Source organism: Xiphias gladius, chromosome 23 (assembly GCF_016859285.1).
Source record: "Xiphias gladius isolate SHS-SW01 ecotype Sanya breed wild chromosome 23, ASM1685928v1, whole genome shotgun sequence".
Taxonomy (NCBI): Eukaryota; Metazoa; Chordata; class Actinopteri; order Istiophoriformes; family Xiphiidae; genus Xiphias; species Xiphias gladius.
In genome coordinates, this window is record NC_053422.1 from 20,753,314 (window position 1) to 20,780,171 (window position 26,858).

The following is a 26,858-nucleotide window of genomic DNA, read 5'->3' on the forward strand; positions in this document are numbered from 1 at the left end:
AGCCAATCAGCTGTATGCTTCCCATAATGCCACGCCATCTGTCCCAGGTGTCGTGTGTTTTGGAGCATAACCATGATGGGTGTATTTTTGTGTGTGTGTGTGTGTGTGTGTGTGTGTGTGTGTGTGTGTGTGTGTGTTTGTGTGCGTGCGTGTGCCCCAAAGCATGCACACTTCAAATATGTGTGTAGGCATTTTGCACATGCAAATTTGCATGCTACAGCATGAGGGCTTATTACGACTTTTATCTGCTCATGCTTTTGACTTGTGTGAGAGAAATAAGCAAGCTCAAGTCAGCTTTAAAAGACAGATGCCATCATGTCACTCTGCTCAGCAAACTATCAAGCATTGACGGGAGATTTCAAAGTGGTCTTTAGCCCTATTGATGTACGACGGCTGTAGCACCACACATGTCCCACAGATTTTTTTATCTTCTGTGATCCCTTCATTATCGACTCACAAACTGTTGAGTAGTGTGTTTATGTGTGTGTGTGTGTGTGTGTGTGTGTGTGTGTGTGTGTGTGTGTGTGTGTGTGTGTGTGTGTGTGCAGGGTCACCCCTGTGTGATTGAGTGGTGGGAGGGAGCTAGTGGAATCCGTATCAGTAGTCCTCTGTTGCTTGGATACGAAGATGCAGTCACCCTTCCTACAGGGTTATTTTAAGCCTTTAAGAAAAATCATATTTAGTTGTGAGGAATTTGTCTGGTGTGTGTGTGTGTGTATGTGTGTGTGTGTGTGTGTGTGTGTGTGTGTGTGTGTGTGTGTGTGTGTGTGTGTGTGTGTGTGTGTGTGTGTGTGTGTGCATGGAGTTTGTACATGTCTGAGTGTGCTTATTCCAAATATTTTACTAATCTTCTTCCTGGTGATGTTGCCTATGAAGAGGCCAAAAGTTCTTTAATTTCTAGTCTAATATATTTCTATCAGATATGTATTTATATTCCTAGTTTTCTCTCTGTTTTAGTCCATTACCTGAAGTTGACAAGGACATACACATGTATCACATGCATTATCACTTTCCTGCCATCTCCAGAGCTTTAACATCTTCCCCTTTTTTCTAATAACATCTGTCTTGCTGTCTTACCGCACAGCATCAGCTAATAAAAGTGCCTCTCATTTTTTATTTTCAAAAGCCAAGAACGGGAAAACAAATTTGATAGCCCATTAAACCTATCATAAACAATATTCAGGAAATGGTTTCGTAAAGTTTTATTTTCTGTTGGTTCCCAGGTCTCTGTGTAGTGCCTCTGGCCAAAAGGGTGCTTATGAAAGCCAGATTCTATTATGATATTATTCTCTTCCAGGATGACTTTGGAGGACCAGTTTTTACCTTTGCTAGTACTACAAGCCTCCCTGTCGGGCTGGCTCTGATTTATAGGGGAACATCAGGGCACATATCTACATTTAAAGAGGATGTTCAATGCAAAAGCAGTGAGCCAAAAAAAGGGAAGAAGGCAGGGGAGGAATGAAGAACAGATGGAAGATACGGGGAGATAAGAATTGTAATAGTTCAGCCACACTGATAACACTGAGGGGAAGCTGAATCCAGGTCTCTCTGTAATGCATTACAGCACAGAATATTCTCAACACTAAGCATTAATTAGATTCAAACACTAATTTTAGAGCATCTTGACTACTGCCCAGAAAAGGGAGGAACAAAAGAATAAAAAGATAAAAAGGAATAAACTGCTTTGCACACAGCCTGGTTTTCAAAAGAAGAGATTGTATGGTGCTGTCCATGGTGCTGAAACCTTCCACTGACACCAGGACAAGACACCACTCAAAGACAGTTGTCCATTCTCCTCAGGACCCACTGACCTTATTCATGGCCATAATTAACTGCCTTCTATGTTCCCAGGCCTATCATCAGTTTGACAGCTACTATTAAACCTGTCAGTACCAAGGACTACAATTATTCACTCATGAGCAACAGTGAATGGAAAGAGACACCATGAAAGGTGTCATGCATTACAAACCCTTGTGTATAATTTCCATCCAACATCCCTGCATTTTTCTGGTTGTCTAATTTATTTGCATTGACTGTACTGTCATACGTGGAGGTGAAACACCATCCATCTTTTTATTTCATAATGGCCTGGTGTCAAATAGGCAGCAGGAACTGTCTGGAGAGCAGCTGGTGTGCATTCTAATAAGGCCAGGCAAACATCTTTCGGAGGCTGTGACTTTATTTCTCATTCTTCTTTTGACAGGCTCGGTGTTGTTGTTTTTTGTGGATAAGCTATTTTTACATTTGCTCAATATGCCTAAAATGCCTGTATGAACATGAACAAGCAAGCATGAAGGATATGCAAAATACATCATGTATAGGCTACGGTAGCTTTAACAGTGTTTGCCAGCTTAGTGGAAACGAACAAGTACAGCTACATCATGTATTAGTTTACATGTCTAAATTTTGTAATTGCTAGAATTCATTTGGGTAGAGGCTGCCAGTCTGCTGCGGGTGAAATTACTTTATTTACTCTCTGGAACAACTGTGGCTGCCAGCTCAAGAGGAATCTGATTGGTCTGCTGCCAGCAGCAAAGGAGTACAACAGTGAGTCAGATTGCAAATCAGAGCTCAAGATCAATGTGTTCTCTGATCGCCTTCTATTTCCTGTCTCAGCGTGAGTCCCTAGCTCATTGGCTGCTCTGCCTCTTTCTCCCCGATGCTCTAGTGTTTCAGTAGCGTATCGGTGACAGTGTAGTTGAGTAGCGCCACCTGTAATTGGTACGTGCAGGGCGTAAAGCTGGCTGTTAGCGTGTCGCTCGATATTGCATGGGATTATTTGTTAGTGTGAACGTGGTGATTGTTTAGCCCGGCGCTGTACAAGCTGGACAAGCATACCTATACGTGTCAGTGTGCTCAATGGACTGTCCGCCCCGTTACACTTTATCACTGAACTTACAGGGGATATTCTGATGGATAAGCTTATCACGAGCAGTTTGGTTTTCTGCACTGCTTCTTTTTTGTTCCCAAGTTGTTTTAATTTATCTCGCAGCTCATAATATAACCACATAGGGTATAAGATTCACCTGCACATAATTTATTTCCCAGAGAGTTTCTGCCCTTTGCATTCTTCTCACCAGGCCTGTCAGTGCTGCAGAAGGTTCTGGACACAGCAGCAGAGAGGAACTGGCTGGTGACCTCGGTTAATGTTGAGACCATGACAGAGGCCTCTTTCTTGAAAGTGTTCCAGGATTTGGACAAGAGGAAGGAGGGCCAGATTATCATTGACTGTGAGACTGAAAGGCTCACTGGCATCCTCAAAAAGGTAAGGAGCTTTTCTCTGTTTTTTGCAATGATAGGGGATTATGTAATTATATCGGAATTTATAGTATAATGCAACTTCAGTTTAAAGAATGAAACCTCACAACACAAAACCCTACTGTACTGTATGTTATTAAGTTGTATGTTGTTACTTCCATGATGAGTGAATTTTCCTTTTGGACAAATATCAAGCTTATAAACTTGTTAAGTTTAAAAGACTTCTTAGGAAAAATATATTGAAACAAAGGAGAGAGCCAGTCAGAAAAAAAAGGGCGTATCAATGATAAGTGGGGGTTGGTTGGCGGTCTGCTGTGGTGTTTGGTCTCCTGGAACATCAAGGACAGGAGCGATAAATAACACAGCATTGGCATTTGGAGTCGGCAGTTCCTCTGTGATAGCATCATCACTTACTCACCCCTGTACTATTGAAAGCAAAAGGATCCTGGCATCCTCCCCTGAACACAGATTGTCCAATCACACCTTAGCAACTGTAACTAGGCATGGCAGGTCTGTCAAGCTTTGGGTTTCACTGCATGTTGGAGAGGTTTACATGGCGCTGTTAAACTCAGCATCTCAATGATTTCAAAGTTTTTGCTAGCCTTTCCAAAACCAAAAAACACAAGAGCAAAAGTCTAACAAATGGACCAAAACAGTGTGTTTGTCTGCTCTTATTTAAGTTTAGCATGTCTGGCTAACTAGTTTACTACGAACAGTAGTTACCAAGCATTACTTCCAAGGCCATGGAGAATTTCATTAATAACTACAATAGTTACATCACATGAAAACATCCTATTTGTAAATATGATAATGTATGTAGGCTAATAAGTAGCTAAACAATGATATGAGGGAATTAAATAACAGTGTGATCTTACATATGCCCTCTTCATACTTACAATACTAGGACTAAGTAGCCCTACACCCCAGTACAGAACAACAATTTAGTTCTTCAGGTCCTTTACATGAATCCGGTGAGGACGCTGGCTTTTTGCCCCGTTTGCTTTAGCCTCAGTTTTTCTTAGCATGATATATTGTATGTAGCTATCAAGTGCACTTATAAGACCCTTTTTTACTTTTAAAACAATCCAGATGGGAACATTAAAAAAGTCAGCCGGGGACAGCTTGTTCAACCAACTCATGTAGCTAACATTAGCTTTAATTAGCTAGCTAACCGCAGCTAATAAAATCAGCCAGCGACAGTTGTCTCTTCAGTGGGCTAGAAATGAGAAGTCTGCTTTTGTCTACCTCTGTCTGAAATCATGAACCCATTGCTTCAGTTATTACTGAAAACTAAAAAGCACAGGGGTAATTTTAATAATGAGTGCTTTCCACTTAGCTAATCAGCTAGTTCCAGGGCTGGTGTTTTGCGTGAATATCTTACTGGCATTTGTTGCACCTGTGCTTTTCCTACTATGACAAGTCAAAATGTCTGCTGTGAAGAAGATGTTGTAAACTGCATATGTGCCATTTGATAACAGAAAGCTTTACAGGCATAGCATAGCAGTAACTAAATACAACGCATTTGTAATTTGTATTGTTTTATCTTGTTGATGCCATTTGTGTCATTTCTGGTTTTCAGTGAGCTTGTAATAGTTTTTTTTTAATTTCTGTTTCAGTAAAAGCACATGTGCTCTTTAATGATGTTTTTGACACACACACACACACACACACACACACACACACACACACACACACACACACACACACACACACACACACACACACACACACACACACACAGACAGTCCCCATCTGTATGTGTAGGCTCTGTCTGCTCTGTGTGAACATTATTGATAGCCTGGTGTCTACAGTTAAGGTTATTGCATGAGTTCTCACCAGTTTACAGGAGCTGAGCCTGAGAAGTTCCCCATTCAGACAGCCACCATCAATCACCCACATCTGCTCCCTGTCTCCACACTGCCCTGCCTGTGCACCTAAACAATGGCGAACGCACACACACACACACACACACACACACACACACACACACATGCACACTCAACACCTCTGCCTCTTTTGCCCTTTAAACTCACTCCTGTGTTCATCACATTCATCTCGTATAGCACACAGATTCATTTCAGATAACGTCACTGACAGTATCCTGAGGGTGGTTTCGTGTTTAGGCTGACTGTTGATGTAGTCTCCTCGGAGAGTGGTTTTTGTAACAGAAGAGGTACCTCAGAGTGTGTTTCCCTACAGACACACACAAAAAGATGACCCGTTCTCTCTAAGCTGAACTCTGAATGACTCTTCAAATCTGTATGTTTCCTTAAAAAAGTGCTCACATCCAAAACATTTCCATTTGCCAGTCCTCTGTGACAGTAATGTGTGTGTTTTCCCCTGGCGTCGGGTGTAATGGTGTCAGCGCTGGTGTGTGTCTCTCCTCCTTCCCTCTCGATTTTCCTTGCCCGGGGCTTGGCCGCAGGGCCCGCCTTGTGCTGGGGTCACCATTAATATCAAATGCCACCTTCTGTCATGACCTACAGCATCATTAGACACACACACGCACATACACACACACACATAATGCTCAAACTTCGCCGAAGTATAGGCAGGGGAAAATGCTCACAGAGAGGAAGAGGAGAGAGGTCATGCATAGTGCCAGAACAGAGACAGGGAAATTCTTTAATCTATGTGCTAAGGCTGTTAGTATGGTTCATGGCTTTAAATTAGTGCTGCGTACTCGTGCTTATTTTATGTGACTGCCGAGTATAATGTGATGACACATACACACTCACACACATTTGTTGTACGGCACAGCAGGCTCCAGGCACATGTGAAGTAGACATTCGCCTAAAGTGCCACGTGCTTTTTTTTTTGTTTCATCTTATATCTGCATTTAAATGTCAGTCAAAGTGGTGTCTAACGTGTCCATTTCATTTATAAATAAATAAACCAGTTCTAGTACTACACTACACACCTCTCACTGTGATGTTCAAACTGCGCTGACCCTAGGTGCTCAGCCGACCTGTGTCGCCCGCAGTTAGACAATGACAGCAGTGCAGGCAGAGGAGAGATGAGAGCGTACAGTAGGCGTGGGAGAGGGGCTTGTGCACAGCTCAGCCCTGACGGATTGCATTATTTGATGATATTGTTAGACCATGATGGAGTTCCAGGGAGGCTGTATATTGTAAGTTATTTAAATATTAGATCAAAGATCAAATCAGAGCTCTCAGGTGAAACATACTGAAAACAGAGGAAAGAGCAGGAGGGGGAGGGAAACAAATAAACAAATATAGTAGTGTTTACATTATTATATTTACAAATTGGTGACTAATTGCAATTTATACAGCAGGTTTACTTGCATTAAATGTTAATTCATATATTAATTCATTTTCTGCCATTTTCTGTTTTCATTTAATTGTTTATTTTGTAGTAAAAATTATTATTTCTCTCTTTTTTTAAATGTTCACACACACACACACACACACACACACACACACACACACACACACACACACACACACACACACACACATATATATATATATATATATATATATATATATATATATATATATATATATATATATATATATATATATATATATAGTATTAGTGGTGGGTTTGTGTGTGGTAGATAGAATGTGGTTTGTTTTTTTCCCCCTGCTTAGTGGGTATCTGGCCAAAGGCAACAATGTTGTACGATATAGCCCTTCACAGTAATACCTTTCACTGCCGAGTAAAGAGAGGAGAAGAGAGGGCATTTTGGTCATAGCTGTTTCTAATTGACTCCGGAACTATCATTTTCTTTAAGCTACTTTGATTATATGGAGTCGGTAATCTCTTAATATGTTGCCTTTTTACACACAGATTAAAGCCGACATTTGTGAAGTTAGTCACCCTTTTATAAAGTAGTCATTCAATGTTCAGTCCCTTTGCTCTGATTTCTTGTGAACCTACTTTCTGTCTGTCTTGGACAAGGTCAAGTACTGTACACTGCACCAGGCCCACTGCTGAGACGCCGTCAAAAGCCTCCTCCCGCTCTCTTGGTTGCACACATACACAAACTGACCTTCTGTTTTTGTATCACAACCATTTTATTCTCTACTTCTCCTCTACCCTTGTCCTCCAGATTGTTGAACAAGGCAAGAATGCAAAGAGCTATCACTACATCCTGGCTAACCTGGTAAGGACTCATCATTATAGCAGTACATTTTTATCTATTTAAATTTCTTAGGAGATATTCCACATACTTCTCTAAATGCTTTCATACCTCGACTGAATTTGCATTGCTGTTAAATGTGGCTTTAAATTAGTGCTTTATTACCAGTTTAATAGACTTGCATTTGCCTAATAATTTAGCCTTAAACTATCTGGTCTCGTGTCTTTTATGTTGTCTCATTTCCCTTTTCAGCTTCACCATATTTTCTTTCCCTGCACTGTCAAACCTGCAGACCTAATGCCAGCACATTAGCAGATTTACAGTGACGCAAAAGCGGGAAACCTGTAACAGTCAGAGACAGAAATCTGTGCAGACTCACAGTGACAGAGAAAGGTCAGGGAGCCAATGTATGCAAGCTTATATCCATTAGCTGTCTTTGTCTGCTGCCATTTTCTCAGTGCAAATGTTATGTAGACCCCTGCAGCACTGTTCAGACTCCCTAAATGCAACCAAATGAAGAGAAAATTGACATCAACAGAAGCTCTAGTAATAACAGCATTAATATGCAGCTGCTGGCTTGAACAATTTCTCACTGCTGAGGTTTTAGATTGGCTCAATCTCTCTGGTCTGGCTAGTTTGCCAGATTTAATTTTCAATGAAAAGATTTGAACGATAATAACAGCTAATACAAAAAGTGGCCACCATCATTTATAATGGGCTCATAAAAAAGTCTGTTCAAAAAATTACTTTTTCTCTGTCCTTTCACCTTTTCATAACTTTGCTAATTTACTTACTTGCGTGTGCGTCTGCAGCTGTGTGTGCATATATGAATAACAGAGCATGGTGCAATACAGAAACGAAGAGAGAATTTGGAAATACTTAAATGTGGTTAAAATATCTGTCTGAAATACCCCCCTCCATGTCCAGTGTTACGAAGGCTAGTTTCTATAGTAACCTCTTCAGCTCACTGCACTGCATTAGCTCATAGATGGAGCAGAGAAAAAGACAACTTTGTCTGTTCAGCTGAGAAATATGGACACCTGGCAACACACACAGGTACATTAGGGAGACAGTGGTGAGAGGAGGGGGAGACAGAATGCCGCCCCTCTTCTTTGCTTCCATTTGTTTCCTGAAGATTGAGCTGGCCTTCATTTAGTACCAGTCCGGCTTTTCCCAAAACATAAAGGGCTAGAAACAATTTGAACTTTGTGCGAGTGAACAGCCAGCCACTTCTACTGGACTAAATTTGTCTTTACTGTATGGATATGAAGATCAGAGGAAGTAAACAAGTGAGAGTTTGAGACAGACGTATGGCCAAGAGAGAGCCCTGCATCAAACGACATGAAACAAACAACATCAGAGCAGAGAAGAAAGAGGTGCGCGTTGTCTGACAGATGCCCGCCGAGCAGGACGCAATTCATTGAGGAACCTTTTCTTCTCATCAGTCAAAACTTTGCTCTTAAATCAGACAAATCACAGACAAATCTTCTCTCCCCCTCTCCCGCTCTGTCTCTACTCCCACCCGTTCCCACTTGTCTGCCTCCTCTTCTCCCCACGCTGACAGGCAGCCTGCTGAGAGACTGAAACTGCCTCTCCTACTCTGCTGCCTTTCTCCCTCTCTGAACAACAGTCTTCTCCACATAATAGTCAGGGCAAAAAAATACAAGTAGGAGATACCATTACAGTAATTTGCCTTTTTTCTCCATTTTACTCTGCCTGAGGCATCCCTTGCATTGTTCATAGTAGCCCATAAGGGTTTGATCCTGCCATTGTTAACAGTAGCCTATGAGGACTCAGTCTATCAGAGATTAGCTGTGGACTGCTCCTGCCATGAAATGAGGTTTTCTATTTTCTTTCTCACTACTCTTGTCCCTCAGTAAAGACAAGGATGGAGTCTGCTCAATGGGATAACCTCTCCAAGTGAAAAAGAAGGATTTGTCGTTTTCATTATGTATTTAACCCTTGCACTTTCGATGGGGGAGGTAAAAACAGTTACTGCAATGCATTCTCCAGAATTGCCCATTGGTCTCCAACCCTTTTCAGCTTGTGACCCCTGAAACAAAGCAATCCCTACTTTTGACCCCTTGTCACCAGTTTCATATGTTGACTGGTTTTAGAGGTAAAATTACCAAGTAACTCACAAGAAAGAAAAGCCATGGTTAAGGGAAAGTCCAAAGATCAAATATTATTATTATTATATTATTCGGTGTAGCAGAAATGTGTTGAAATGTGTCCACTGCCAGGCATCTTCTGAATTTCTTTCTGGAAGCCTTGCTCGCAATAATCATGCACTGTGCACGTGAATAAAATCATCAATTTTACAGATTTTCCCTGCCTGTCCTTCTCCCTGTTTCAGGGTTTCCTGGACATCGACCTGACAGACCTGAGGAAAGGTGGGGCAAACATCACTGGCTTCCAGCTCGTCAACAACTCGGAGCCCAGCATCAGCCGCGTCGTCCAGCAGTGGATGGAGTTTGACAATAAAGACTCCAAAGTGCCCAAGAGTGGACTCAAAGTATTTACCCTTCATTCTCCTGTCTATTCTCCCATTGGTCTTTTATTTTCCTTATTCTGTCTTTAAAGAGGAAGAAGTCGTAAAGTAGTGTGGGATATGCTGAAAGCTCCTCTGAAAATCCAACGATGTTCTTTGGGGTCGTGATCACTGATTTTCTGTGTGAGGTTAGGGTTACCTCGGCCAAGAAGGTTGTTATTTCCCCTGTCGTTAGGTTTGTTTGTGACTCTTAGCAGCATATTAGGAAAAGTTATGCAAGGGTTTTCATTAAATTTGGTGGGCAGATAACATTTGATCCTGTCTTTTTTTGATTCAGATTTGGGATATCTGCTATTAAACGATGATTGATTTTTTGCCATACCAAGTGTTCCACCAGCTGAGATAGAGAATTGATTCCAGATCCAAACAGTGTGTGTTTACAGTGTCAAAAAATTAACTCAAAATGCCCTGCCTCTCTTCAGCCAAGATCTTTATCAGTTTTCATTAGTGTTGCTTCTGTTTGAATTGACTGCTCTCTCTTTACAGTACACAGGCGCTCTAACATATGACGGGGTGAAAGTCATGTCCACGGCTTTCCAGAATTTAAGGCGACAGAGGATAGACATCTCTCGCAGGGGCAACGCTGGAGAGTGTCTTGCCAACCCACCGGCTCCCTGGGGACAGGGCATAGACATCCAGAGAGCCTTGCAGCAGGTCCGTGCGCATACATAGATACACGCTTCTACGCGCACACACATGCACATACATGGACTGGTGCACACACTTGCACAAATTCTTGAGTGGCACATTGGCTAACAGCTCCTGAGTTGGGGCCGGCTGAACAAATTAGGTCTTATTCTGTCGTGTAAAGTTCACATTAAGTCGTAGGAGAGCTCTCCAGTATCAAATGTGACATCATGGCTAGTAAACAAAACCTGCCGGCAATAACACTCGGCAGTGATCATTATGGAATATGACATCAGCAATTGAGATTTTTAGGGATGTAATATCTGACAATGATAATGGAAATGCTAGACTGGCTGTGAGACGTCTTGATATCTCGCACACACAGACCCACTCAAGTATCTCAAACCACATATATCGAGGAACAAGGACAATTATTTTATATTAAAAACTCTTAAGTATTCGCAGAAATACAGTTCCCATTTAAAAAGACAATTAAAAGTCAAATATGTTATTTATTTACTTTGGAACCCCATCTACATAGACTATAGTAGTGTATAATAAATACAGTGTTTGCAAGGGCATTCATGTAATTGCGTGTGAGTTTGTGTGTGTGTGTGTTCAGCCTGAGGCTCTGTCTGCAGAGTGGCTGTGCAGAGGCCTGCTCAGAATCAATCTTGCCATCTGCCTGCGGATAGACTGGAGATTGAAGCCGTGTTCGCTCAATTAACTCCATCACACAGCCAAGACAAACACACTGCACTGTACACATACACGCACACCGTTTGTAATTCACCTCTGTAGGGACACAGGCACTGTGAACTTTCCCACATGAATAATATACAAAAACATGCAAACTATGCTTGGCATGCATCACGTGTAAGCATGACATGCAAATGCATGCTGCCAGTGCAGACGTGAAGAAAATGGCTTTTATGAAAAAGCTTAACGGCAGCCATGATTCACCCATCTGCCGGGGGAGTCCAAGCCTGTGAGTTGCTTATTGAATATCTGTTACTCCATTACAGGTCCGTATAGATGGATTGACTGGTCATATTCAGTTTAACGAGAAAGGCCGCAGAACCAACTACACGGTTAGCGTCATGGAACTGGCCCCGTCTGGACCCAAGAAGGTAAATCTGTAGCCTGAGGGTTCAATTTCAGCTATTAATTCTCACTCAAGTATCCTATTTAAAAACTGTGCCTTATTATTATTATTATTATTATTATTATTATTATTATTATTGCTGTTTACACAGTACTCAGTAAGTCCAAGAAAGGTCTAGACTTCCGAGAATTACACTTAAGAATGCTCTAAAGTGGCAAAGACAGTTCACACTTACAGTGAGGGTAAGAGTAGCCTTTTCGAACAGCTCTCGTCTGATCCCATAAATATTCATGTGTGTGCTTTGAGTGGGAAAAGGCAAATGGAGACAAGGACTGCATGAAAAGCGACAAACAAAATCCGTCCGCTTTATTTGTTTTGATTGCACCCCTGATAAATAAATAAGCGGCGTAACATCCTATCAAATGTTAAAATGAAATGCGAATAGTGGCTAAATTACCCTATTCTGAATTACACATATAGTATTGCTTCTGATATTCAGAAAACTACAGATAACATATTATTCATCATAACCAATGATATTTTGTACAATCAGTGTATATAAGGTGTGTTCTCACCTCTGTTTCTGTACTGCAGCCATCAAGGATCTACTCTTAACCATCATGAGAGACCTCTAAAGGTCTAATTTATGACAATTTTTTTTAGTCATAAGAAATTTGATAAATAGCTCTTCTTCTTAAGTATGTGAGTAGGAGTAAAAGGGAAGGATTTTTGCTTTTATCTTTCACTTCAGTCCACAATTTCACTTTGAACAGTTTCATAATTACAGGCCCTCGATTGTGACACGTTCTCCTTGTCTTAGGTCGGCTACTGGAACGAGGATGAGAAGTATGTGACCACCGCCAGCTTCATGAGAGGCAGCAACGACACTTACGGCCTGCAGAACAGAACTTACATTGTCACCACTATATTGGTGAGTCTGAGTAAAACAGAGAGGTTGAGGGCTGTGGGGGCGGAGGGGCGGGTGAGACGAGAGGGACCGAAACAGAGAAAGTCAGAGTAACATTTTTCATTTTCTTTTATGATAGAGTTCCTTAAGGTCCAGGCCCCTGAAAGAATTTAGCAGACATCTGTGATTGTATCTCCCTCCCTTCCTTCCTTTCTCAGCTCTCTTCTGCTAACTTCTCTCCATCTGACTGGCGCCTGCTCAGACTCAGAATCAGAATCGCTTTGCTCGGCAAGTACAGTGCAAGTGCAGAAATTTGTCCCGGGTACGCTAGCTTACCGGCATACTGATGACTTTAAAAGACAACACAAGGACAACACAACCTCAAATGTCACCTCATGTCAAGAAAGAACAATTACAATGGAAGGCTCCAGTAGTGCATTCCTCGTTATATAAGTAGTTATACAGTCCTAAATAGCACCGGAGGTATAAAATACATTATAAGCACTGGAGAATACTTATTTCTGATGCTATGAAGTGTCGATGTGTCCTTCATTTCTCTCTCCTCCCATGGTCTTTATTTGGCTCAGATGTCACCATCAGGCTGTTCAACACAACTTGGGCAGGTTGTGCTGAATGTCCTGGCCTATATAACAGAGATGGAGCTGGCAGGGTCTGTGTAGGAGCTTGGATTTGAGAATAGGGAAGAAAAGAGTCAATCCGACCAACTCTCATGGCAGCTATCTTATCCTGACATTTTCTCAAAAGAAAGGACATAGTTGGCTATTCCTGGCCGATATACAGTAGAGGATGGTAGTATATCTCTGCGGGTACAGGATGTTGTCAGTGTCTGCATCTCGTTGAAAATTTAGTATCAGAGAATATACCATGTCTATAGATGCCTGGAGCCCGGCACTGGTTCTTTTTTTACTCGTGGTGTATTTTTCAAGTGTGAATTTCTTTTTTCTCTGGGAATTACTGCCACCATGTAATTTTGTTGGAGTGAGAACAGGCATAGCAATTCAATGTATAGACGAAATGTGTAAAAAAAACCAAAACAAAACAAACACACACACACTACCTGATTTTAGATATTCAGCAGGAGACTTCAGGTCTAGCAGGTGAGTGTATGTGTGCAGCTGATCTCCTGCACACACACTGACCTCTCCTCTGTGAGAGGTTAATGGGGTAAAGGATTTCTGCTATGTGCTTCCCTTAAGAGAAATTCACGGCTTGCCAGATAAAGGCTTGGTGGAGGACATGGAGCTGAGACACAAGAGAGAATAATAGGAAAAAGCACTGTATTATCTTATCTTATAGATGAAAGCTTTCAGTCTGGGAACTTGTGGCATCAGCAGGAAACAGCCAAACAAAATAATTCCTGCCATATCAAACATACAAGCACACAAATGGGAATAACTGTTCACGTCAGCCTCCTAGTTTTAATTAAGACATGGGGAATTTCTGACTAAACCTGTTTCTCCCAAATGAGGGAAAGATTTGGTCAAGTCAACAAATGTGTGCCAAAATGGCTGAAATAGTGAGTAGTTGAATCTAAATAAACCCCAGCATTAACACTCATACAATCAGGTCACCTGGTTAAAGAAGGAGCTGCATAGCTCACAGAGTTTGTTTATACCTGATTTAATTTGATAACAAAGAGATAGAAATATGTTACACACACACAACAGGGCTGGCTACTACCTAACCACACCATCGTTTGCTCAGTATCCCCATTCTGACATTAGACAGTAGAGTAGCTCAGTTGCTTAGAAATGATAGAAATTCTGATCTGATATAAGTATATATCGCCATCATTGAGTCTGCTGTAACAAATGAACACTACATGTTGAAAATGAGATTGTGTGAGGAATAGTTAGCAAGCAAATTTAAAAAAAAACTGTTTAAAAATTGAATAAATGTAGTGGATAAACGGTTGAAATAGCTAAAAGTTATGGATAAATAGTTGAAAGAGATCGCTTCTGCCACTCCAACTGGTAGTAGTAGACTTGATCAAACCAACGTAACACTGACAGTTCTATTGTATACGTTTTTTTGTAACAATATCCACTTTAAATATCAATGGTGTTAAATAATATCCAGTTTAAAATCAGTTCAAATGAACACATTTAATTTCAGTCAAAGGGCACTTGAATTCATCTGACTGGACTGTGGACGTTCATTTGACAAAAAAATGACTGGAAGACACTGATAAAGTGCATCAGGTTTACAATGAAAAAACGTAACATGTAGTCTGTTGGCATCAAATTTAAAAACATATGAAAATCCTCATTTAAACCCAAAGGTTGCAGTCTCTCAAGAGTGCGGACCTAAAATAACTCTCTCTAACATAATCTCCTATCAGTGTCCCCTTTTCAAGGAAGATAAATTGGTTTTCTGTCTTGGAACGTTGGAGAAGAGATAAGGTGTGAACAGTGGGCTGCAGGGTAGCAGCAGAAGTTTTGCACCTTGTAACTTTTGTGCCCACTGACTCATCGCTTTAGGAGGAATGTTGTTTTGCCAACGTGAAGGTATCACTTCGTGCTCCCCCCACAATCCCTGCTGTCCCAGCCTGTGCATATAGACCAAGCCAGAGTTAACAGGAGATCTGGAGGAGTCAAGCAGAACATGTTTGATGGAGCACTCAAGCTTTGTGGCTTTACACTTAAACCCGACCAGAAATGGAATTTGGAGTTGTAGTTTTAGCATGCTAGAATTTGTTATTCATTGCACTATTCGCAACTATTAAAACAAGTGCAGTTATTTTAATAGGCTTTCAGCAAGAAATGGTGGTATTCAAGACCAAATTGTGTAATTTTCAAAACTCCGTTGAGGTCTGTTTAACTTAACTAACTTAAAAACAGGTTGATTTTTACTATTTTGCCAAAGGTAAAACTAATCAAACATACTCATTTACATGCATTTTGTTTTATTATTATTGCGTGTGTTTATATTTGTACACATAATGTGTGTTTGAAATGTGTTCTTGTGTGAATATACAGTATGTGTGTCTGTACTACAGTTAACATGATTGAGTGACATCTGATCTCAGTGGAACAGTTCGAGGTCAATGAGACTGAGTCCTGGAGGGCCTTCCTTATGCCATGCCGTATCTCTATGCGCACTCGTGTGTCTGTGTTCAAGTGTCAGTGTGTCTGTGTGTGTGTAAGGGCACACATTCATGTTCACATGTATGTGTGTCACTGTTTGTGACTATTAGTGCAAGTGCATAGGCTGTCAGTGAGCTGCATGCCAGACCTTTCTCTCCGCTTTCTCCCCGAGGTGCTGTTTCTCTGCCAGTGGGCCTCGGTTTTCCATGTGTAACAATGATTACCTTCACCTCAACCATAAAGAGCAGGAGAACCCAGATAACTGTAACACGTAGAGGAAACCCCCCACTCCGTCTCTAGACCCTGATGAAATATGGTGGCAGGATTTGCTCAGCTCAGCACAGCTTTAGCTAAAAGCAGGCACACATAACAACTTGTGGGAATTGAGGCCCTGGTAGTGCTGGTGGACAATACAGACTGACTGAAATTCAATACGAAATGCATTTTTCTGAAAGTAAAGTGAGGCCCCAGGTGTCATGTCAGCTGTAATTTCTCAGGACACCCAATCAGTCTGAGATTTACAAATGTCAGTGTGATATAACAAGGAGAACAGCCTGGCCCTGGAGCAGAGGTCAGCAGTGACTGCTTCGCCATCTTCATGGCTCAAACATTCACGCGCGCGCACACACACACACACACACACACACACACACACACACACACACACACACACACACACACACACACACACACTTCTTCCTCTCCGATCCGATGTCGCCTCAGTTTTAATAACCCTGTCCAATTCCTCCGCTCTCTCCATGCTATCAACACTCCTTTCAGTGTGGCACTGCTTCTTGTAATGATCATACTTAGGTACCTTTTGTATTTGAATTACACACCATACCTGCAAGGAACAAAGCCAAAATAATACCTTGTAATTTCATAGAATTAGCTTCTCTTGCAAACCTTTCACAGCAACTATTATATTTTTGGCTCTTTTTTTTTTCCAAAATGGGGGGGGGGGGTGATGAATTGCATTGATGCACAAAATGCATGCATCCATAACATATCTTCCCAAATGTTCACATAGTATTATTAATATTAAAGCTTTATTATCAGCCATAATGCTGTCTTTGACTTAGATGGCTTAAAACATTGTCTTGCTGTAAAAGTGATGTTACTTACAGTCACAAAAGCTTGTTTCGAGAAAATGCGTATCAGTGTAGTTTTTATTTTCACATTAGTGAAATTCTTAATTACTTAGAAAACAGTTGTTTTTGAGATGTATGTGATTTTTGACACCGGAAGTAAAATTGATGAGAGTGGAGGAAAAGAATTTGTTTTTACTTATGGTTACCCTACATCTGACAGGAGTCTCCTTATGTGATGCTGAAGAAGAACCATGAGCAGCTTGTGGGGAATGATAAGTACGAGGGCTACATAGTCGAACTGGCTGCAGAGATAGCCAAACATGTGGGCTACCAGTACAAACTGAAGATTGTTTCAGATGGAAAGTACGGAGCCCGAGATCCCGATACCAAGATGTGGAACGGCATGGTGGGCGAACTGGTATATGGGGTGAGTTGGACAGAGATTTGTGTTGCCCATTTAAAGCTGGAAAACAAACATAATCTACTAAAAGTCAAATGCCTTAAGAGTGAAAAGCCAAAACCAATCAATTAAATTTAGTTGCACTTTTAGTTGGACTTTCACACTTGCAACTTTATTTTAGTAGTCTGCCTTGATTATTTTGCAGTATTTAACAACACTATATGTAGAGTTTTAAAATACCCCAGCGGTAATATAAAAAAAAAAGACAGGGAAGCTGAGAATGATTGACTGCAACAGATTTCACCAGGATTATCTTTTTTTTCTGCAACGAAAAAATTACACATTGAGAATAATTTAAAGGTTGCTACAATAACATAACAAGACTAAGACTCTACAGCCATGCTAGCTACTCTATGAGGTAGCGGTCAGGCACAGTGGTGCTTTAAGCTGAATGCCAATGTCAGTATGCTAACACGCCCACTGTGACACAGCTACTACAATAACGTTTAGCAGGTATAGTGTTTAACATGGTCACCATCTTAGTTTAACGTGTAAGCATACTTACATTTGCTAATTAGTAGTAAACACAAAGTACAGCTGAGGCTGACCGACGTTGGCATTCCCAGAGCAATGCAGCTAGCGGGACAAAAAAGGCCTTAACTATAAAGTTTATTACTAAAGATGTTTTTGCTAAAGATGATCTTGCCATATTAGTTTGATAAAGAACTCTGCTTTGCACAATCCTGTGCTTTTACAGTGTACTTCTGTTTTTATACCTTTATGTGTCCTGTTTATATGTCTGTCTTTGGTTTCTTTCTTCAGAAAGCAGATGTGGCTGTGGCTCCTCTGACTATCACCCTGGTCCGTGAAGAAGTCATCGACTTTTCCAAGCCCTTCATGTCCCTTGGTATCTCCATCATGATTAAGAAACCTACCAAATCCAAACCTGGTGTGTTTTCATTCCTGGACCCACTGGCTTACGAGATCTGGATGTGCATAGTGTTTGCCTACATTGGTGTCAGCGTCGTCCTCTTCCTTGTCAGCCGGTTCAGCCCGTACGAGTGGCACGCTGAGGACTACGAGGAGGGAGGTGAGCCGCAGACTCCCACCCAAGCTTCTGCCTCTAATGGGGTGCAGCAGGGCCAGACACCAACACAGCAGAACACCAACCAAATGAGTGCTGAGCAGACCAATGAGTTTGGCATCTTCAACTCCCTTTGGTTTTCACTTGGCGCCTTCATGCAGCAGGGATGCGATATCTCCCCACGGTAAGAAACTGAGGGCACAAATTTTGATGCACTGCAACCACAGTCCTTTGAATCCCTTCTTTTGTTTGTTGGTACACAAAGAGACACTCAGCACCACCTACGTACAATATATTTCTGCCTACCACACCAACGCTTCAACATGCTGTGTTGGTTTTTTGTGCAACTCAGTTGGGCTTTATTTATTTAGATTTTGTGCTTTGCCAGTCACTTGAGCAACGATAAAAGTTTGGTGATGAGCAGCAGAGGGAGTTTATGATGTGATCATGTTGCAGAGTGTTGTGTTTTCATTCTTCTGCCTCTAGACATTTCCTGTGCTGGTATAAACATGGCACGAACTTCTACAACTAGAATAATTTGTTGGTAGCTCCCTCCAATGATTTCAATCTTTAAAATCCAAATCTATCTATCTATTTATCCATCTATCTATCTGTCGGCCTGCCTAACTATCTGTCTATCTATCTATCTATCTATCTAGTTATCTGTCTATCTGTGGGTAAAGGAAAGTATCAGACCCTTGACAGGCTGTTATGAAGAATCCTGGTGTGACTATTGAGTGGTATGTGTTGGCTCCCCTTGAGTGCTCTCATGAGCTGTGGTATGAAACCATTCTCAAAAGGTCACCAATTAAAAATCTCATTAAGTGTCTGAAATTAGAGACACTGAGGTTGACTTTCTGAGCTTTCCATAGGGACTAGCAGGAGGAGATGAGAAGATAATGTCAGTGTTATCACTGTTAGCTCTGAACCAGCTGAGACAGGTTAGGTCATGGGTAGACACAGAGCTTCTTGTCTCTTTAAACATTAGGCTACATATATCTTATGTAAGGTCAGTGTGTTGGTGTACATATGCATAATGAATCTACACTATCTACGTTACTATACTATGAAGATGGAGAGGCTGATGCTGTTGCTTTGGTATTGATTTTTAAATCTAACTCTCAGAGTATGGCTTTAAACATTGGTTCTCTCAAAATACAAAATACAATAAAAAAAATCTTTTTGGACATATCCTTTAAGATTTCTGAGCCCACCCCAGCACAATTGAGGTGAATGAAATTTTGTTTGTGTTGCTCACAGGATTGAAAATGATATTTAAGAAGAATCCTGAAGCCAGGTCTGTTTCCAGAAACAATGTGTGGCTACTGTGATGATCGACAGAACACACTGATAACAGTTTTCTGCAGGGTTCATAACTAGTCTAAAGAAATAGTCCTTATGAAGAAAGTACAAAAGTAATTACAATTTCCAGTTCCACCCAAATTTTGGTCATTTGGGTGAAGCAACTCCTGCATCATCTAAACTGGTCAGTGACCAACAATAGGAGACATATTGTGGTTCAAGGCTCCCAGGTCTGAATGAAATCATTTGTTTAGAAGGTTGTTACCGAGAAATAGCACTGGTATTCAGTCAACCTTCCCTGATTGAATGGCTGAAGGTTTAAGAAATTGCAGCAATGTGCAATTTTTATCTTGGCTTCCATCTTGTGACATTTACAGAATATATCTCCACTTTGCTCTTACCTTACACAAATATCAGAAGGGTAAAAATCTCTGCACTTACAGGCCTGCATGCTGACCATGTAGGTGCTCATCAGTACATGATGTTGGTATTGGATCCCTACTCCCACAGGCCTTCACTTGATATTTACTATTTTCTGCCTCGAGACTCAGCTGTGCTTCATGCAGGATGAATCCTATTGTCCAAGTGTTCTTCTCTTACAGGCAGAAAATGCATCTCCAATAACTATTGATTTCCTTGTACGCCTTCCAGAGAGACGGAGAATGTCACCATGCATCTGCAAATCGTCCGTTCCCTGTCGTTTCTCTTTGCACACAAATACACACACACACATTTTGTGCGTGTGACTTTGTGTGTATGTTACTGTATGTGTGCTTTACCACTAATGGATTCACATACATTTGTACAGTATCTGCATTTGTTGTGCTCGGGGGAACGCAATCTCTCCTGATGCAAGACCTTTCACTGACTTTTTAAAAGGACAAAACAGATCATTCCTGTACTTGCAGCAATCCTTTGCTGATGCTACCGCTGAATGCAAAATTAACCAGTTGTAAGGCATATTTCATCATTGCTTGTAATATAACTGCAACAAGATGTTGGCCCATTTACCTTCTAATAAATAGAGATGTGACTTAGTAGCGAAACATATGTTGAGTTTTGTCTGCCAGGTAACAGCAACAGTTTTTGCTTGAAGTATTTTGGAATACTTAACCCACACTGAGTGCACCCAGACATGAACTGTACTTGTGTATGTTCCCTTTTAAATAGGTTTCAGGTAGAACAGAAGATTTCCTTAGGGTCATCAATGAGGGTGGCAGCTTCAAGGGCTCATATCCTCCAAGGACTTGAGTCAAATATCTTCCTTTACTTACAGCGTCCTTCCAAGGTGACTCTCATTGTCCCCTTTCGTGTTGTTAATGAAACACTGTTTGGGAGTCTGTATGGCAGCTTTAAAAAAACACAACAACAAAAAACACCACCACAAGTCGTTTAACGTGTGAAGCAGTCATGGCGGAGTCTGCTTGGTGTCTTGAAAATCAACACAGTGAATGTTTCACCCCACTGAATTCTGCCCTGAAGGAAACATCTTCCCCTTGAAAATTTGGGTGACCTAGTTGCTCTAGTTAGCACAGCGCATATTCACACACCGCGGTGCATGTTGATGTATCTCCTAAAGCGCTATCCCTTCCTCTGCTAGATTTAAAAGGACATGTAGCCTAATATTATTGCTTGTGTTTTGTCAGATGAATGCAATAGTGCTCCTAACCTCACGTATTTTGTTGTCAGGGTTTCACATGAACACAGTGTACAGTTTCATTGGGCTATTGGGACTTGAGAGAATTAGTTTTTTTTTTTTTTTTTGTTCTTGTACTGTATGCATGCAAGTGTTTTCTCATTTATTTAGATTTGTTTGGCCTAAGCTCATTAACAACCTGTATTTATGTACTTTTTTTTTTTAAACCCATTTCCAAGTATTTAATTAGACTTTATAATTTGGTTTTATGGATGAATCTTACAAGAACTATCTGTCATTATACGTTATTATCAAGACAACCTCCATAAAATGGATATTAAGTCCCATAAGTTAGACATGATCAAATTAAGACGGTTGCTCATTTAGGTGTGTTTTTGTAAAGGTGGGTCTTACAAAAAGCTGCAGCATCAGGTCCTTTCTGTTTTTTGTTTTTTTTTTGTCTTCAGAATACTGGATTCTATTAGGGCTAAAAATTGTGTGAAAGTATGTCTCAAGGTTTTCAAATAGAACATTTTAGGTATTTGAACAGTAACAATAGATTCTGAGAAAATGAGCAGCACATCGCTTATTTGCAGTGGTGGAGGAAGCAATGCCATCCTATAAAAATATGCCATTACATTACAAGTGCAGATCCTGCATCTAATATTTTACCTACATAAAAGTACAGAAGTAAGAGTGACATATTATTATAGTACTGGAACCTTTTTATTGATGAATTACATATAAGCAGTACTTTATTGTTGGCTGATTGAGTTAGCTAATCATATGTTTTGTGTATAAAATCTTAGTCTAAACGGTATCAGGGTGTCCGATAAATGTAGTGGAGTAAAGTAAATAGCTCCCTATAAAATGTATTAAAGTAGTATTTAAAGTAGCATTTAATGTAAATACTCAAAAGTACAAGTACCTCGAAATTGTATGTAAGTTCAGTATTTCATAAGTCCTTAAGATGCCTAGGTAGGTAGCCAGCTAGCATTTGCAGCCTTGTTAAGCTAAACAATAGCAGGGGTTAATCTAACTAGTTACATGAAAAGTGATTTAAAATGAAAAGCAACAAAATTAAGTATCGTTTTGAAATAACATTTGAATTAAAATACAAGGACCTATGGGAAAAAATGTCACTGATTTTTAAAAAGGTCATTATGAAATAAAAAATGATATAATAGAATGAAATTGAACTCCCATAAAAATCTGTTATCATGAAAATAAGAATGATTAAATAACATTTTATAGCAATGATTTGTGTTGTAATGATTTCTGAAATTATTTCAGAAAAAGTATTGGTTCATTTATATAGTTTATACAAGTTTCATATTTACCTTTTTATTTAATCATACTATTTACTTTATTTTGTAATGTAATACTTAACACTTTTTGGCTGCAGGCATTCAACTACTGATAGTTTATTATTCTTATTGTTACAGAATCGTACAATAAAAAAAGCTAAAAGACAATTTATTTATGTAGTTGCTGACCTTTCTGAGCAAGTGCTAATAAACCACTCATCATTCTGCCTTTATCAATAATAGGTAAAAAAGAGAATCTTCTAGAGGTGCATTCAGCTCTCAGGTAGGCAGCCCAAAGCATTTCATGCTCCATGCTTCCCCATTTAATAGGAGACAAAAGGCCAAGGAATAACACTGATGATCCACTCTGTCCTGGTTTAATCAGCAGGCGTGTTTAATTTCCCTGTCTGCCTGGATCAGCTTGTGTGTGTGTCTGTGTGTGTGTGTGTGTGCGTGTGTGTGTGTGTGTGTGTGTGTGTATGGGCTGGTTCTATTAAAAGCAAGCACTTATTGCCATTTTCTTTGTCTGCTGCATTATATTTGATTGGACCAGTCTAAAGGTATCTCTGCATCAAGTTTTTACACGCAGCTCTTTGTGTGTGCGTGCGTGTGCTCGTGTAGTGTGTGTGTACATACTTGTAGGCTTGCATTCAAACAACGATATGATGCATTATGTGTACAGTACGTAAATGTGTGTGTGCCTCCTCCCCCCCTGCTATTTATTCTCTGTGAGACCTTGTTTACTGTGCTCTTTCTAAATGTCAGCACTGTCAGTCAGGCCCTCCCATAAGCCCCAGTCCATGCTGTTGGGTCCTCCCTGTGTTTATCTCTGCAGACAGGTGGACTCTGAGAGTGACCCCCCCCCACCACCACCACCAACATCACCACCACCAGTCCATCCATCCATCCTTCTGTCCATTTACTTTTCCCTAAATTTGTTTCTTTTCAGTCTTCTTCTCCTCTCATCTGCTCTGCTCCCCATCCTTTATAGATCTCTCTCCCATTGGTTGTGTCTGGTTAGGAATGTATCACGTGTGGCTCTCATGTCATGGCTTCAGTGCTGCTTTCTGTTTCAAATAGCATGATTCCCTGTCCCTTACTGAACCTAGGGCTTTGATTTTCTTTTTTATGTTCCAAAATGTAATGGGACCATAGCTGATGTAAACACCAATGGAATGCTTTTACTTTGAAACAACTGCAGGACAAAAGATGGTGTAAATCTGGAATCAAATGTGTCTTAGCTTGTCACTTCTAAACATCGCAACGGAGGAACTGATTTTATATATTATTAAAGCAGCAAGAAAAGATAGCAAAAGGGATTAAGTTTAGAAAACTGGCAACTATCTGTTCGCTGACAGTAAGAGCAGGAATAAAAGTATAGAAAATGTAGCTGCATATACAGTACATTCAGCAGGACCTGTGTCAAACATGACCTTGTGGATTTTGACTTGGCTCTCAACAGCCGTATGAACCTTGCTGGTTGGGAGCTTTTAGCGGGAAGAGAACTTGAGTAAAAGGGTGTGGGTTCATGATGTTCCTCCAGTGAATCTGTTTTGAGGTGTTTAGATCTGTGTCTGATCTATGTGTGTGTGCCTAGGTGTGTAATTGTGTGCGTGTGTGTCTTAACTGCATTGCCCCATCGAGTTGTCTCCTCTCCTCAGCGCCTGTGTTGCTCCTGTTACATGATTGTAGACCGAAATAAATCAGCTCTGTCACTCACATCCTGCCTGCCACAACAGCAATTTCTCAGTCTGGCGGTCAGAATCATTCAATAATGGGTTGTGTATGTGGTGCATTATGGTAACCTGGGGAGGGTCAGTATTTCTCAAACTGAGGTTTTGTCGTACAGTGATGCTTGTTTTCCTCTTTGAGGAACTAAACAGGAGAGGCCAAAAACACTGTAGCCTTAATACACACATCTACTTAAGAAATTCTTTGAATAGCCAATACATTTCTCTTAAGACTTTGACCTAGGCATAGCAACAGTAACAACAGTCAATAACAAACAAAGATACAGTATGAAATGGTTTCGTAGGGCTTAAATTACCACACCAGTGATTTTGTATGGGAGACTATAAGAGTGACAGACATAATAATAAAGCATTTCACTAATAAATAACCAGTTGTACAATAAAAATATGACTTGATTCATTTGTTTACAGATTAATTTAGTCATCTGTGAATGAAATGGGAAATGAAATAGCTCTTCTAAATGCCTGAATAAAATCTGTATTCTTAATTCAAGTTGTGATTCCAGTTTTAAATTTCTTTTTTTTAAGATTCCCTTTTTAAATTGCATTTTCAAACAGATTTTTAAATCATTTATTTATGAATTCATTAATGTATATTTAAATTATGTACTTATTGACTGTTTATGTTGTTTATGTTTTTAGTTTTAACTATTTATTGATGTATTCATATTTAATTTATTATTTCTCTTTTAATTGCCCGTTAAAAAAATCTAATAATGAATTACTTTGTAATTCAGTCTATTATTCATAGATTACTCAATTAATTTGTAAACAAATGAATTGATTCATATTTTTATTGTACAATTACCTATTAATAATGAAATGTTATATATTTACATGCTATATTATTGTTGACCATTTTCCAAAGCAAAGCATAATTTTTGAGATTTATATTTCATCATCTTTGGCAAAGGTACAATATTGGCTTGTAGTAATGCTATTCTGCACGGAAGCTGATTTAAAATCTGTGATATTTTTTATGCCAGAGTGTCCTTGAACACTCCACCATGAAGAGCTTTCAGAATGGTCCCTGCTTGCAGCTCCATTAGCGCTGTGTAATAATGGAATTTAGACAAATAAAGACAACAAAGTGTTCACTGTGGGAAAGAATCTATCTCAATCAAGTTTTAAGTTCTTTTCAACTTGCTGTTCATGGCGTACTCAGGGGAAGGAAACCACTGGCTGCATACTGTCAAATCTAAAAAACGTTATAGACGACTTCCCTTGATATGTACTTAATGGGCTATAATATGCAAAATCCTGCATGTTGTCTTTCAAAACTAAACTTGGCACTGCTATTGCAGGTGCTACTTTAATCCATTTTATTTTTGAAAATTTTCCCTCTCGTTGCTGTATGTGTGTTCATGTTTATTAGAAGATGCTCACCTTGTTGCACAGCATATGTTTCTCTTTCTTTCACCAAAATTTTACATAGCACTTTGTACTTTACGTATCGCTGGAAATGCTCCCATCCATTCAGCCACTGCATTTTAGAGTTCATGAAATCGTATATGTAATGTCATTTGATATGTTGTATGATCAGATGAAAGTGGCTGAACAGTTGTTGTTCAAGTCCACAGGAATGAATCAAGTGGATTCTTGTGATCAATTATAATGGATTTCACACAGAGATCAATTAGGTATAACGTTGTTGTTTTATTATCTTAACAACAAGAAATTAGATTGTGTTACACACCACTGTGTTACATAACTGTGAAGTTAGTAGGTTGCTGTCAAAGCAGTTGGGGAAGACTTGGTAGGAAAGAATGATTTATTCATAAAGAGACGGTTCAGTTTAGTTCACGGCATCACTTATGTTTTATTTATCTGGGAATCGCATGAAGGCAACTTTTGATCATACATGCACGAACTTTCACTAACAGAAACAGAGAGGCACACACAGACAGCCCCCCCCCCCCCCAGGATTTCACTTGGGTATCGGACTTTGTACTCCGACAAAGACACCATCCCCTTAGAGCCATATACTCTGTCAAATCTGCATTTAAAACACAGTCACACAGAGGCACACATATGTTTCCGGCAGCAGCGAGGGTTTTTTTGCTGTAATCAAGCTGTGACAGAATATGAATGTCTTATCTTGCAACTATGAATTACACACCAGGCCCAAGGCCACATGGGAAATCTACCTGGACCGGAGGAAACATTGCCAGTAGTTTGACTGGAAAGATAGCAGGCTTGGGTCTGATAGCCTGTTAGTTGAAAGGAGACCTAATGAGAGCTTTCCTTTGGTAAAGGCATTTCTATCCTACTATAGGGGTGTTTGTCCTTATAGAGAGAAACACAGAGAGAGGGAGAGGAGGAGGAGTGAGATGACTAAAGTCTCTCTCAGCTCAGCCTTACTGTTTGGAGTGCAGCGTGTGCTGCCATGGCAACCATAAAGAGACATAGATCTTTCTTTCAGGGCAGTGTGGCTTCACATCAAATGTCTGCGGTCCGTGAAACTGCACTTGTGTGCACATGTCTGTCATCTCTGTGTTATTAAACAACCAGATTTAATGTACTATAAGTCACTTTATATGTGTGCCTATGGTATTGATTTTCAGTGTAGAGCTGTGATGTATCTGTGTTTGGAGTCCTGTTTTCTTGCTGGAGTGACTAAGAGGCTG

General features: G+C 40.2%; 1 protein-coding gene across 13 annotated transcripts in view; it reads left to right on the forward strand.

The window, feature by feature from the left end:
* The window catches only part of gria1a (glutamate receptor, ionotropic, AMPA 1a), a 65,391-nt gene that overhangs the window by 16,954 nt on the left and 21,579 nt on the right, over positions 1-26,858 (forward strand). For all 13 annotated transcript variants that reach the window (XR_005706563.1, XR_005706564.1, XR_005706568.1 and 10 more), the window contains exons 4-11: positions 3,081-3,265; positions 7,334-7,387; positions 9,720-9,878; positions 10,401-10,568; positions 11,567-11,671; positions 12,467-12,577; positions 16,972-17,178; positions 17,974-18,419. Coding sequence is in view for 6 of the 13 variants with exons in the window: in XM_040119647.1 (XP_039975581.1) it covers positions 3,081-3,265; positions 7,334-7,387; positions 9,720-9,878; positions 10,401-10,568; positions 11,567-11,671; positions 12,467-12,577; positions 16,972-17,178; positions 17,974-18,419 (1,435 nt within the window). In the remaining 7 variants the exon portion in view is untranslated. The remainder of the gene's footprint in view (positions 1-3,080; positions 3,266-7,333; positions 7,388-9,719; positions 9,879-10,400; positions 10,569-11,566; positions 11,672-12,466; positions 12,578-16,971; positions 17,179-17,973; positions 18,420-26,858) is intronic.